This window comes from Marmota flaviventris, chromosome 19 (assembly GCF_047511675.1).
Source record: "Marmota flaviventris isolate mMarFla1 chromosome 19, mMarFla1.hap1, whole genome shotgun sequence".
In the NCBI taxonomy this organism is placed as follows: domain Eukaryota; kingdom Metazoa; phylum Chordata; class Mammalia; order Rodentia; family Sciuridae; genus Marmota; species Marmota flaviventris.
In genome coordinates this window covers 5,510,394-5,524,878 of record NC_092516.1, presented here as the reverse complement: position 1 = coordinate 5,524,878, position 14,485 = coordinate 5,510,394, and the positions used below count along the sequence as shown (strand labels likewise).

Below are 14,485 nucleotides of genomic sequence, written 5' to 3'. Positions count from 1 at the left end.
TGCCACTAGTTTCATTTGGGCTGCATGGGCTCTGCTTCTGTCCCTGGCACCTCAGGCAGATGAAGCAGCAGCTTGCTCACAGCCAAACAGGATGAGCCCACCGCCTGCTCCCTGGCCCAGCTGGGGCTGCCAGCCACAGGGGAAGATTCGGTGGCCATGACCCCTGCTGCTATAGGGGATAGAGCATAGGTTCCTCCAGATCCCTCACACTCATACCCCCTCCCATTTCACACCCAAAAGCATGTCTCCTGGACCAGGGAAAAGCTGCTTCTTGAACACTGAGCTCTGCTGGTCCCTCTCATATCCCCCATCTCCACCCGGCACAAAGCATGGGGCCTGCCTTACACACAAAAAGTGCCAGGTACCTGCCCCTCCCGCCAGCCTTTCACACGGCCCGAGGTTGGCCTGCTTCCCAGTACACCCAACTATTCCCACTGTGGCATGCTCCAGTGAAGACGCTCCACAAGTGGCAGGAAGGACAGAGATGGGAACCACAATAGAGCCCCTCCCGCCCCAGGGGAGGAGGAAGTGGGGTGAATGCCTGACCCCTGGCTCCTATAACTCTTAAGAGCACACACTGTTCTGCCCAAACCAAGATGGAAAATCTGTAAAACAGAAGAAACTGAGGGCAGCTGAGTGCACACCGCTGCCAGCCTCCCTGCAGCTGTGCCCACAGCTGACGCCCTGTGCACTTTCCATCTCCAGTCAGCGGGGGGCTCTGGCTTCCAGGGTGCATGGGAGCAGGGGACCCACCGCCTCTCAGTTTAGAGGCTGGCATGCGTCCCTGGCATCCACTAGCTTGAGAATGCCAGCTCTTTTGCTAAGGGTTCTGGCAGGGCCAGGGCTGGGGACGGAGGGGCAAGATACTGGCCTGGACACCCATCTGGGAGTGATTTGAGAAGCTCCAGTCCTTGCTGGTCCTTCCAGGCTATTCTTAACTGCTGTAATTACAGGGTCAGCCTTGGCCAGTGGCACCGTGGGGTCTGAGCATCGTTAACTTCCAGGGGCCATGCTGGGGCTGGGTGGGAGTTGCTCTGCGGGGGATGGAGGACCTATCACTGAGGGCAGGGTCTGGAAGGCAGGAAGCAGTGGGCGGGTGAGCACTTGATTGCCGATGCTGGGTCCCTTCACACCCACAACGCCTCTGCTGGGGGCCTGCAGGGGAGGGGCCAACGGTCTGGGAAAGTCTGGAGGACAAGATGCCAGGGCAGCACCAAGGCAATCTCAGGGCTGGGGTGGGTACGTGGAACAGATGATGGGTGTAGGACCCCATGGCCCAGCTGTTCCAGTTCCTCCAGGGCAGGCTGGGCTCTGCTGACTTCCTTCCTGAACCCCCTGTCCCCCAGGCCTAGAGCAGCAGGAGGCTGAAGAAAGTCCTGAGTCTCACTCAGCCTTGCCTTCCTCACCTGTAAAACTGCCCATGCCAACAGCGTCCCAGTCTCCCTCTCCCTAGGTGTGAGAGGATGGGATGGAAGGTCTCTGTCTTCATGACCAAGCCCCCCTCTTTAGGAAGCACTCTCAGCTAGGGAACACCTGGCCAAGGGCTCTTCTAGAAGATCCAAGGGAGACACATTGCCCTTGCTGCTCCTGGTCTCTGTCCCTCCGTGACTCAGTTTTTTTAATATAAGAAGGTTCTTTCCTAACTCTAGCAGTCCACAATCCCCTTGCCTGGAAGAGCACAAGCCATGAGTCACAGCTGGAGCTTTGGGACAGGGACCAAGTCCTTGCCCCTTCCCCCCATATCCTTGCTTGGCTAAGTGTGAACCGTCCCAAGCCTCAGTTTCCTCAGCTATGATGTGGGTGGTCGTGCAGACTAAACGACTGCTCCCTTGTAAGTGCTCATTGCAGACCTCCTGATGGCTGGCTCTCTGCCACTGTGGACCAATGCCATCTCTGCACAAAGCTGCCGGCCTGGTTGGGGACCCCACCAGGGTTTCCACAAACCTTCCTCCATATACTTCTGGTGGGGATGGAAGGAAAGGTGTATTTGGACCTCCCCCATGCTTCCTGGGCACCAGCCCCACTTGGGGACGGACAGGGACAGCCGTGTAGCAAGTGCTGACTGAATGTCATAAACCTCAGTGGAATCCAAGCCCACTCCTATCTGCCACTGGCCCCTCTAAATCTGCTCATCTCTCCCAACATCTCTACCTGTCCATCCCATAACCATCTTCCTGTAGGTCTCCCAGGGTCCTCAGTCCCACAAATATCCTCAGCAAAATCAAGTGCATCTTCCAGGTCACAATCCCCTTCCCAAATGTCAAAATACACCTGTGAGCCCTAGGCCATACCCCATGACCCAGCACCCACTCTGCCACCAAGGGTCTACCAGGGCAGGTCAGGCTCACTGGCTAACTGGAGGTTACCTCAGTGCCGCTGCTGTTGAAACCTGGGGCTCCTGGAGAGCAGTCTTTTACATAGACCTTGTAGCCCAGGTCAGGCACCTGCAGCCAGGTAACAGGTGACCAGCCTGACTCACTGCCAAGCTGGATTAAGGACCCTTACCAATGACTAATGCACCAGACCCAGACTCAGCACTCATCTGGTCCTTTGGTCCTAGCCCCCCCAACTTGTTGCAGTTCCTACCCGGGTGAGGTGTCCAGGGTGAGGGAGGCCAGTGCACTGGAGAAGAAACGGGTGTCCCACAGCTTCACTTCTTGCTCACGCATCTGTGGGGAGGGCCAGAGAGAGGCTCAGAGGGTCCTGGCCTGCCTACCTCAGGGCCTCCTGAAACCCAATACCTGAGGGTATGCCTGGTACAAGGCAGAGCAGGGGGAAGACATGCCAGGAGAAAGGGTCTGGGTTTCCATGTCCTGCTCCTTTAACAACCCCTAGGTGACAAAGGACAGGGGCGGTTCCCTCCATGGACTCTGGTCCCTGTGGGGCCACCAAAGCTCCCAGGGTCAGGCTTAGCTATTGCAAATGGAATTCACCAGTTTTCCACAGCCCTCAGTCCCCTGGGGCTCTGAGACCCAGCTGCAGAGGCAGGCCGTATATGGACAGGCCTGGAACTGGACATCAGCTCCCTACCTCCCACCAGCCTTACCCCACCTTCCTAGGTCAGGAGTCTAAAGGACTAGACAATCCCTAGTCCTTTAGACTAGGACTTACGTGATAGTGCCCTGCTCACGCCGGAGAAGTCCCTACCTGGTTGAGTCCCGTGGACACAAGGTGCTCTTGCGTACCCGTCCATGCCAGCCGGCTGTCCCTGCTGTTCTCGTGGGCCTCTGTGCTCTACAGGATGCAAAACCAGGGCTGAGCCATCAGGGCCCCTTGGGGGCCAGAGGAGATGCACACAGCTCTCTCCTAGTTGTACTGGCCCCTGGAGCCCTAGACAAGGGGTGGAGATGTGGAGTGGGCCTCAACTAGGGTAGTTCTGCTACCCACCCATCTGAGCACCCACAGAGGGACAGATTGGTCTTTACTTTGGAATTTCCTATGGCTGATCTAAGCCAAAAGAGACCTCATACACACAGGACAAAGCCCACTTCCAACCCCACCAGGACAGCTGTGTCAATAGGCCCTGGTGGATGCCTCACCTCCTGGGAGGGCTGGACTAAAAGCAGGTGCCTAAAAGAGGCTGAGACCCCATCCCTTACCCTGCCCACACCCCTGAGCCATATGACCCTGGGGACCCCACACCCTCTCAAAATCTCATTTTTCTCTTGTAAACAGGGCTCATGGTACCCACGCTGCCCTCAGCAAAGCACTGTGCAAATCGCAGGATTAGCAGGATTACCACTGCCTCTGGAAGCTGCCAGCGGGCCAGAGGGCAGGCCTAGGGCCAAGTTCTGGGGAAGTCCTAGAGAGGGCAGTGCAGTGCCCCTCGTGGCCTCCCACGGTGCTAGAGCTGCCGGCAGGAAGGCTCAAGGCCCCCAGGAAGGAGAGAGAAGTTCACATCCCGGGCAGGCAGCCTTGTCCCTCTGGGCCCTGGTGGGGGGGAGGCTGAGGGGGCCAGAGGAAATGCAAACAGCTCTCTCCCAGTCACCCTGGCCCCTGGAGCCTGAGACAAGGACCCTGTTACCAAAAATAGCTCACCCCAACCATGGCCAGCCTCCTCCAAGCTTCCCACGATCTCCTTGGGAATGAATGAGGGAGGGAAGCAGCCAGCGAGGAGCTGGCCCAGGGCCCCCTCCTCAGCCTACAGAGGCGACCCCAGCGTGGGAGACCTGGAAACACTCCCCCACCCGTTGGTTCCAGGGGCTTTTCTCACTGCTCCCTTCCCACCCAGCCACAGCAGCACAGGAAGTCAGGGCTGGAGCCTGAGAACCAGGGCCCCAAGCCCCTCTCCCTGACCTAAGAGGGGTTCAGGTCAGGAAGAGGGTCAGGCCCCTGACACCCAGAATAGGTGAGAAGTGTCATTTGGGCTCCTGTCTTCTCATCAGTGTACAAATATCCCTATGTAAGAAGCAAACCGGATGGTTCCAACTGGTCTGCACATGATTCATTCATTCAACAAACATGTGAGGCCTCCCTCAGGCCAAGGACCAAGCTGGAAGCCAGCAGTGGGGGTGGGCAGTCCTCAGAGGACCAAGAATGTGAGTGAAATCAAGCTGCTCCTTCATTTGTTCTTTCATAATACAATTATCCAAGCCACACAATGTGCCAGGAGCTGGAGACACAGTGAACAGAATGGACAAGGTCCCCAAGCCCACGGAATATCTACACTGGGAGGCAGACCAGACCAAATGGAAATAACTATGCCTTCAACATCACTGTAAGCGCCACAAAGCAGCCAAGTGGAAGTGAGGGCACAACCTGAGACAGACTGCCTGAATGAAACCCCAGACCTGCCCAAGGGCCCTATCCCAGAATGAGTCACAAAGTCAGTGCCTCAGTTTCCCTGTCTGTAAAAACTACCGTAGCAGGACCTCCTTTGGAGGACTGCCACAAGGAACATTAACACAGGAGAATCTGCCACATATCAAATGAGGTGGGGTACCAGGGATTGAATAGAGGGCCTCATGCATGCTAGGCAAGTGGCCCACCACAAAGCTACATCCCTGGCCATTATTTTATTTTGAGACAGGGTTATGGAGGCTGGCCTCAATCTTGTGATCCTGCTGCCTCAGCCTCCTGAATAGATGGGCTTACAAGAATGCACCACCACACTCAGCCTCAAATGCTCTATTTTTAAAGATGATGATAGTGTACAATCAGAGTGTAACTGAAGTCATTATAAAGTAATATTTGAGCAAAGTGGTGTGAGGTAGACAGCAGAACTAACACCTACACAGCAGGAGATGGAAGCAGAGAGGATGGTGCAGGCAACACGTGGGTGAGTGAGGCAGGGCCAGGCTGTCACCAAGCATTTCTCATTCAGAGGCACAGCTGAGGCGAAATGCACTTTGGCCTGCATCTTCTACCTTCTGTTCACAGGTGCAGAAACCAGGACCTAGAGAAAGCAAGCCCTCTCCCCAGTCACCTAGCAATGCAGCTGGAGGCTACCTAAGCCTCCAGTCCTGTGAGCTGGTCCCATGATCTCACTCCGCATGAGGACATGAGACCGGGGGTGAAGAGACTTGCAATGCAGCAGAGAGAGGGCTAGGGGAGCCCAAGACGACCCCAGAAGCCCTCTGGCTTCCAGCAAGCATCCTGGATCAGCTCACCCTGGGTAGGGCACCAGGCCTCCAGGCACACAGCACTAAGGCCTGCAAAAGTACTCGGAAAGCCACTCCCCATTATGGGTGCACCTAGCTGTTGGCCCAGGGGCCACAGGAAGCCACATGGGTTGGGAAGAAAGTCAGCAGCCACCTCTAACCCCAGATCACTAGAGTGATTTCCAATCTCAAAAATAGAAAGTTCTTTGCTGACCTCAGAGAGACTCGCAAAAGAGAAGCCCTGCCTCTGAGCCCTCAGCATCTCAATCTCCTGGGCCCCCGGGAAGGCTGCAGCTGGGCCCCAGGCATCCTATTACCCTGGCGCAAGAGGCCAGGCTGGAAGTTCCCTCTTAGAAGCAAAGAGGCTGCACGTCCTCCTGGGGGTGGCCTTTGTCCCCACAGGCAACAGGGTATCTGCTCATAGAGAAGGGCTTCACTGCCCCTCAGTCTCTGGACCAAAGTCCCTGCTACCTGGCCTCAGGAAGAGGAGAGGAGGAGGTGCAGCCAGGCAGGCAGCACCAGCCCATCCAGTGAGTGTGGGTGTGTGTGTGCATACCCAGCATTCCACTGCAATGCAACCAAAGCCCCTCTGGATTACCATGACAACGGTGTGGGGCAGGGCTGCTCATCAGGAAGCCCTGGGCTCCTTCCTAGGGCAAGGAGACTTTTTCCAGTGGTAAGACCCTCACCTGAGCCAGGCTCAGTGCTGGGTTCCAGATGCTCAGCCCCCCAGGCTTTGTCATATGGGGTGGTCAGGAGGCACATACTCCCCCACTAAAGAGAGGTCAGATGGCTCATCCTGGGCCCCTTTCTGTCCCTAAGGAGGATCTTGAGGCCTCACTGCTCCCCAAGCATCTCCCAGCCTCAGCGTGCTGCTTCCCTGAGACAGTCAAGACTTCAGGGCTTCACCAACCCCCATCCAGGGCTTTGGTTCAATGAAGGAGCAGCAGAAGGGGCCTGGGGGCTCAGATAGAACAGGCCTGGCTCTTCTACTCGTGGCCCTGGAGCAGTGAAAGAAACATCCTGATCCCTGGTATCCTAGCTTGGACTTCAGAAAGATCCAAAGAGCCAACTTTCTAGGGGGGCCATCAGGGTGGAAGTCCTACAGTGGTCATAAACATAATCGAAAAACAAAGGAGGAAGCCAGACACAGTGGTATGCACCTGTAGTCCCAGGATGAGGCAAAAAGATGCTTGAGCTTAGGCATTCAAGGCCACCCTGGACAGCAAAAGGAGACCACATCTCGAAAAGATATAGAGCAGACTGTGTTAGACTGTGTTGGTATACACCTATAATCCCACCTACTTAAGAGACTAAGGCAAGAGGATCACAAATTGGAAATCAGCCTGAACAACTTAGCAAGACCCTATCTCAAAATAAAAAATAAAAAAGGCTGGGGAAAAGTCCAGTGGTAGAGAACTTGCCAAGCAAGAGGAAAGCCATGGGTTCAATCCTTGGCACTGAAAAATACAAAACAAAATACATGCATACAGAATAAAGAAAATGTGGTATACATACATAATGGAATATTACTCTGTCATAATGATGAATGAAATCATTGCATTTGCTGGTAAATGGAAGGAACTGGAGACTATCATGAGAAATAAGCCAAACTCAAAAAGCCAAGGCCAAATGTTTTCTCTGATATACAGATGCTAACTCACAATAAGGGGGCAATAGGGAAAAATAGAAGTACTTTGGATTAAACAAAGGAGAATGAAGGGAAGGGAGGAAGAATGGAAATAGGAAAGACAGTAGAATGAATCAGACATTACTATCATTGCACACGTATGATTACACGACCAATATAATTATACATCACGTACAACCAGAAGAATGTTATACTCCATACGTGTATGTCAAAATACATTCTATCATGTGTAACTAATAAGAACAAATTTAAAAATACATGTTATACATACATGAAAATAAAAAGTAAAAACAAAACAGGGATGTAAATAGGAAGGAGGCACCCAAAGGTTTCTGCTTTAAGCTCAGGTGGCCCAAAGCAGGGTCCAGACAGTGAAGGGAGGACTCGTCCCTGCATAGCACATCCTTCAGGCTCCGAGAATAGTGAGGGGAAGAAATGGGATGGAGGAGGATGCTATCCTCCAGGAGCCCCAGCCATGTCCCCTCAGAGAAGGTGCTCCTAGAAGGACTTCCCCGAAGCTGGCCCCTTGGCTCACGCCCACCCCTGCCGCCAGCAGTGGTTTTCTTAATAGAAGCCAGGTGTGGGCCAGATGCCCTGGGCGGAAGTGGGGGGCAGGGCCAGGCGGAGGACGGCATTCCAGGCCCACTGCCCCCGCAAGGCACCAGCAGGGCCGAGGCGCCAGGCACAGTCTCTGCAGTCAGGGAGCCGCCCTCGCTCCTCCCAGATCTCCTGGCTGCAGCCCCTTCAGAGGCTCCTCCAGGCACAGACCTTCACCCACTAGGAATCAGACTCCCTTGGCCAGCAGCCACTCCAGCTCCACCTCAGCCCCCACTCAGCCCTGCTGGAGGAAGGGCGGGGGCTGGAAGGAGGTAGCGTGGAGGGGAGAGAAGGAAGAATCACTCCAGGGTTGGCCCAGAGGCTGGGCATGGCGTGCCCAGCGGGTAGGAGTGCAGGCACTCCAGGCCGAGCATCTGAGGCCCTGGGCAGAGGGCGACCTGGGAAAGGGGGGATTCAGTTTATCCTCCAAGTAGAGCCTGGACCCCTTTCTGGGTAAAGGCTTAGAGGTGAGTTAAGGAAAACTACCAGGTGAGGCCTACTGTCCACACCCACACTTCTCTGAGACTCAAATGTCCTCTTGGGAGGAGGAGGCCAGGTAGCCCCTCCAGGATGCACAGGCGGGATGTAACCAAACTACTTTTCATCTCAATTCACCTGTCAGATAGGGCTTCCTTTCTGTCTTCAGCCAGAATGGAACTGACTGTACCATCTTGGCCCCCAAAAAACTCAAATTTCAGGCTACCAGGTGTTTGAGCTGATGATCTACTCTTGGCCCTAGGTGGGCATTAAGCCCTTGAAATGGGGAGAGGGTGTGGATGGGTGTGTATCTTTGCTAGGGAGCGTCTCCCCAGAGCTGGCAATAGGACCCTACACTTCATCTCCCTGAGGGAGAAGACTTCAGTTTCTAGAAAATTCCCACCTACTTAAGAGGCTAAGGCAGGAGGATCACAAATTGGAAATCAGAAATTTAAATCCAATGAAATTAGGTTATTTGCAGGAAAATGGATGGAACTTAAGAACACTATGTTAAGTAAAATAAACTAAATGCAAAAAGTCAAAGGTCAAGGGTCATATGTTTTCTCTTATGTGCAGAAGGTAGAAAGAAAAAAAGGAAAAGAAAGGTGGGGGATCTCATGAAAACTGAAGGGGGACTACTAGAGAACAGGGACCAGGGGAGGAGGGGGAAGAAAGGGAAATAATGGGAACGATATTGGCCAAATTATTTTATATATATATATATATATATATATATTTTTTTTTTTTTTTTAATGGATAGCATGTCTTTATTTTATTTGCTTATTTTTTTGTGGTGCTGAGGACTGAACCCAGTGCCTCACACATGCAAGGCAAGTGCTCTGCTACTGAGCTATAGCTCCAGCCCCAAATTATATTCTTACAGTATATGCATGTGTGAATATGTAATAATAAATCCCATCATTATGTATAATTATAATGCACCATACAAAATTATGGGGCGGGGAGTAAATCCACTCATCTCACTTCCTGCTAAAACACTCTAGGGGCTTTCCAAAGCCCAGGGGACAGGCTCTTCACATGGCCTGCCTCCCCTCTGGGTCCCTCAGCAGACTTCTGGGACAAGTTCATCCTACCTCAGGCCATCTGTGCATGTCACCCTGGTGAAATGAAACTTAGGCTGAAGCTCCAATGTCAGTTGCTCAGAAAGCACTAATCCATTCCCAAAGAGAAGCCCCCAGTACTACCTAGGGCAGGGCCACTGTATCTGGCTCACTGGCTGCTGCCTCTAGGTCTGGTGGATAAATTAATGACTCCCCAATGACTCTGTGTCTGCTGCATGAACCCAGGTCCCAGCCTCCTTATGTGGAATGCAAATGGCCACATGTGCCCCCATGCAATATACACTTGCAGAAACATGTGCAACCAAAACATGCAGAAACCCTCAGTCCTGTAGGTCTGATAGGTCCTCCCTACCCCAGGGGTCTCTGTGAGGCCTGAGGAGCACAGAGGGTGGGAGACTTGGGGGATACTCTCTGCTGGTCTCTTCTGACCATGCCAGGGAAGGAGAGTGTGTGTGTGGGGGGGGGGTGAGGGTCACAAAGGAAAGAAGGAAACTGGAATCTCAAATTACCTTCCTGAAGCCACAGGATACCTCCTCCGCCTGCCTATGAGCAGCCAGGCTGCTCCCACCCTGTGATCAAAGCCAGGCCCTCCCAGGACCCAGAACTGGCTTTCCAGGAAGAGCTCTACCAGCAGCAGCCACTGCCCATGGTCTCTGCACCAGGAACATGCCCGCCCTCCTCCACCTGCTACAACCTCTGGGTCCTCATCCTGCATGGAGGTGTCCACCCACCCCACCACCCCTACAACTCACCTGAGAGGCCTCAGGTTTGGCTCTGGGGTCGAAGATCCTTAGCTGCTTGTCCTGCAAAAGCAAAGAAGAGGAAACAGAAAATATACTATTAGAGTCAGCCCGTTTCTTCACTCCAGATTCTGATTGGCCCCTGCCTCTGTACCCAGGGCTGGCATTACATGCCCCAACCCAGTTCCTCCTTTGGCATGGACCGGTCCTGCTTCCTGCCCACTTCCCCCAGAAGACCACATTTGGTGGGGGCAACTGCTCACCTTCCTGAGCACCTACTATGAACCAGGCATGTCACAGGCATGCCCTCTCCTGTCTCCCCAATGACTTTATGGAGTGGTGCCATCAATAGGACCCTTGAAAAGGAGAATGCAGACCCAGAACCAGCAGGAGGCTTCTGCAGGCATGTCCAGCCCTGCGCAAGGCGTCCTGGCTCCTCGGATGATGGCATTTCTGAACTTCCAATCAGAAAATGGAGCTAACACCTTCTAACAGTCCACCCAGCTTAGTTACTGACCCATACTACCTGAGAGCAGAAATGAACAAAAAAAGAAGAAAGAACTCTACTGAAATAAAACTCCCAGACCTCATTCAAGTCATTTTTGTGGAATAATCTGTGTATCTGTACGTGTACCCAAGTGTATATACATAGACAACTGGGGCAGAGGGCTGAGGATACTGTTCAGTAGTAGGATGCTTGTCTAGCATGCACGAGGCCCCCTCAACTTCTAGCACCACAAAAAGAAAAGAAAAAAAGAACTGTGCATAGAAAGGGCAGACTCTGTGTCCACTATTTATAGCCTTGGCCATAACTGTCCATAATAAATTGTTAAGTGCAAAAAGGAAGTTGCAGAATAACATGGCACACTATGATTCTACTGTGGTCAAAAATAAACAAAAATCTCTATTTGTGTGACCACGTTCCCATATGTTTGGGATATTCTCTGGGCAAGGATGAAGGTCCTGACCAACATAGGCAAGGGTGTCAATGCTGGATACCAGGGGTGGGGCAGTGGGGGCTCATCAGCAGGTCATTTTTATGTCTGAGTGCAGCTCTACTTCTGTTTCAGAGATTCCTATTTTCATATTATAAAAAATAAACAACAGTAATTTAAAATTAAAAACATTACCACTTGCATCAGATTCAAAAAGTTGAAATGTTCACTTACAAATCTAACAAAATATGTATTGACAAAATATGAGAAAATCTACAAAACTCTGATGGAAAAAACTGCAGAAGGCTGGGCACAGTGGCATACACCTATAATCCCAGCAACTCAGAAGGCTGAGTCAGAAGGATTTCAAGATCAAGGTCAGCCTGGGCAGTGTAGCAAGATCTATCTCAAAATCTGAAAAAATAAATAAATAACAGGACTGGGGATGCAGCTCAGTGGAAGGTGCTCCTAGATTCCATCTCTTCTATGAGAGAGAAATTGAGAAAGGAAGGAAAGGGTTGGGTTGTGGCTCAGTGGTAGAGCTCTTGCCCAGCATGTGTGAGGCACTGGGTTCAATTCTCAGCACCACATATGAGCAAATAAATAAATACAGGTCCTTCAATAACTAATAAAACATATTTTTTTAAAGTGCGTTTAAGGGGCTGGGGATGTGGCTCAAGTGGTAGCGCGCTTGCCTGGCATGTGTGGGGTGCTGGGGTGCTAGGTTCGATCCTCAACACCACATAAAAATAAAAAAATAAAGATATTGGGCTGGGGATGTGGCTCAAGCGGTAGCGCGCTCGCCTGGCATGCGTGCGGCCTGGGTTCAATCTTCAGCACCACATAGAAACAAAGATGTTGTGTCCGCCGAAAACTAAAAAAAAAAAATTAATATTTAAAAACTTCTCAAAAAAATAAAAAAATAAAGATATTGTGTCCACCTAAAACTAAAAAATAAATATTAAAAAAGTGCGTTTAAAAAAAAGAAGGAAGATCAAAGAAATGAATGGATATGAAGACTTAGTATCATAGAGAGATCTGTTCTTTCCACCTTTGATCTACAGAGTCCACACAACAATCCTAATCAAAGATCCAGAAGTTGCTGTGTGAATATCGACAAACTGATTCTATATTCTCATGAAGAAGCTAAAGACCCAGAATAATCAACACAATAATAAAGGAGAACAAACCCAATTTTACTAAAAAGAGAAACAAACTGATGGAGCAGACAAGGGAGCCTGGAAAAGATCCCCCCAAATACAGTCTACTGATCTTTGACAAAAACCAATCAAGGGCTGGGGTTGTGGCTCAGTGGTAGAGTGCTCGCCTAGCATATGTGAGGCACTGGGTTCAATGCCCCGCACTGCATATAAATAAATAAATAAATAAAATAAAGGTCCATCAACAAACAAAAGAACCCAGTCAACACCATGGAGAAAGGGTAGTCTTTTCAACAAGTGGTGCTGGAACAACTCAGGAAAAAGGAAAAAAGAATCTCTACACAGACCTTACCTTTTTCACAAAAGTTTAACTCAAAATGCATTACAGAACTAAGAACAGAACGTGCAACCATAAAACCTTTGTTACATAACACAGAAGAAAAATCTAGGTGGCCTTGGATACAGCAATGACTTTTTAGGTATGATCATGGGAGAAAAATCTCACAAATTGGACTTCATTAAAATTGAAAATTTCTGGGCGGGGCTGTCGCTCAGTGTAGTGATTGCCTGGCAAGTGCAAAACCCTGGGTTTGATCACCAACACTGGGGAAAAAATACTGAAAATTTGTTTTTCTGCTTTGTGACATTGTCAAGAGAATGAAAGATCAAAACTCAAAGCCATAGACTCAAGAAAATATTTGCAAAATACCTGTTTCAGATAATTTATACCTAGGGCTAGGGTTGTGGCTCAGTGGTAGAGCACTTGCCTCGCATGTGGGAGGCACTGATTCAATTCTCAGCACCACATATAAATAAATCAATAAGGGCTGGGGTTGTGGCTCAGCGGTAGAGCGCTCGCCTCACACATGCGAGACCCTGGGTTCGATCCTCAGCACCACATAAAAACAAACAAACAAGTGAAATAAAGGTGTTGTGTCCAACTACAACTAAAAAATAAATATTTAAAAAAAAATAAATCAATAAACAAAGTAAAGGTCCACTGACAATTTTAAAAAAATAATTTATGCCTATAACATCAGGAGAACACTAAAGGTTCAACCATGAATTGGGTGGGAGCAAACTTCTGGTACCCCAGTGACTCAGAGGCCAAGGTGGGAGCATGGCAAATTGGAGATCAGCTTGGGCAACTTAGAGAGACTGCCTCAAAATAAAATTAAAAAGGCTGAGATCTTTGCTGGGCACAGCAGCATTGCCTATAATTCTAACAACTTGGGAGGCTGACACAGGAGGATCACAAGTTGAGACTCGCCTCAGCAATTTAGGAAAGACCCTGTTTCTTTTTTCTTGTTTTAAAAATATTTCTTTATTTAAAATATTTTTTAATATTTATTTTTTAGTTGTGGTTGGACACAATACCTTTAGTTTATTTATTTATTTTTATGTAGTGCGGAGGATCAAACCCAGGGCCTTGCACATGCTAGGCAAGCGCCCTACTTTTGAGCTACAGCCCCAGCCCTATTTAAAATATTTTTAAAATAATACAATATTAGTTATAGATGGACACATTGCCTATTTTATTTATTTATTTTTATGTGGTGCTAAGGATCAAACCCAGTGCCTCATGTGTATTAGGCAAGTGCTCTATCTACCACTGAGCTACAACCCTAGCCCATTTCAACATAAAAGTAATTTTGAGCCACACCTGTAATCCTAGCGGCTCAGGAGGCTGAGGCAGGAGGTTTGTAAGTTGGAGTTCAGCATCAGCATATTAGTGAGGCCCTAAGCAATTCACTGAAACCCCATCACAAAATAAAATGTAATAAGGGCTGGGAAGGTGGCTCAGTGGTAGAACACACTTGGGTTCAATTTCTGGTACCAAAAAAAGTAATTTTAAAACGGACTAGGGGCAGGCACAGTGGCACAGTCTGTAATCTTAGCAATTTAGGAGGCTGAGGCAGGAGGCTTGTGAGTTCAAGGACAGCCTGGGCAGCTTAGTGAGACCCTGTCTCAAAATTTTAGATAAGTGGGCTGGGGAAATAGCTCATTGGTAAAGTGCTTTACTTAATATACAAGGCCTTGGGTTCAATCCCTTGTACTAGGGGAGAAAAAAAAAGAAGGGGAAAACCAAGTGAATACCTGCTATGAGAAGCCCCCATTGAGTGCCGGGGACAGAAAGATGAGCAAACAGCCCAGCCCTCACTAAACTTGAAACCAAGGGCTGTACTCTGCAGAATAGTCATAGGGACCTTTGGGGAGGAACTGACACCTGAGCTGAACCCTAA

The 14,485-nt window shown here is 50.1% G+C and overlaps 1 protein-coding gene across 3 annotated transcripts in view; it reads right to left on the bottom strand.

The window, feature by feature from the left end:
• Nucleotides 1–14,485, bottom strand: part of Coro7 (coronin 7) — a 55,609-nt gene that overhangs the window by 25,465 nt on the left and 15,659 nt on the right. For all 3 annotated transcript variants that reach the window (XM_071605827.1, XM_027940518.2, XM_027940519.2), the window contains 3 exons: nucleotides 10,160–10,210; nucleotides 3,148–3,234; nucleotides 2,587–2,669 (listed from right to left, as the gene is read on the bottom strand). In XM_071605827.1, coding sequence (XP_071461928.1) covers nucleotides 2,587–2,669; nucleotides 3,148–3,234; nucleotides 10,160–10,210 — 221 coding nt within the window. The remainder of the gene's footprint in view (nucleotides 1–2,586; nucleotides 2,670–3,147; nucleotides 3,235–10,159; nucleotides 10,211–14,485) is intronic.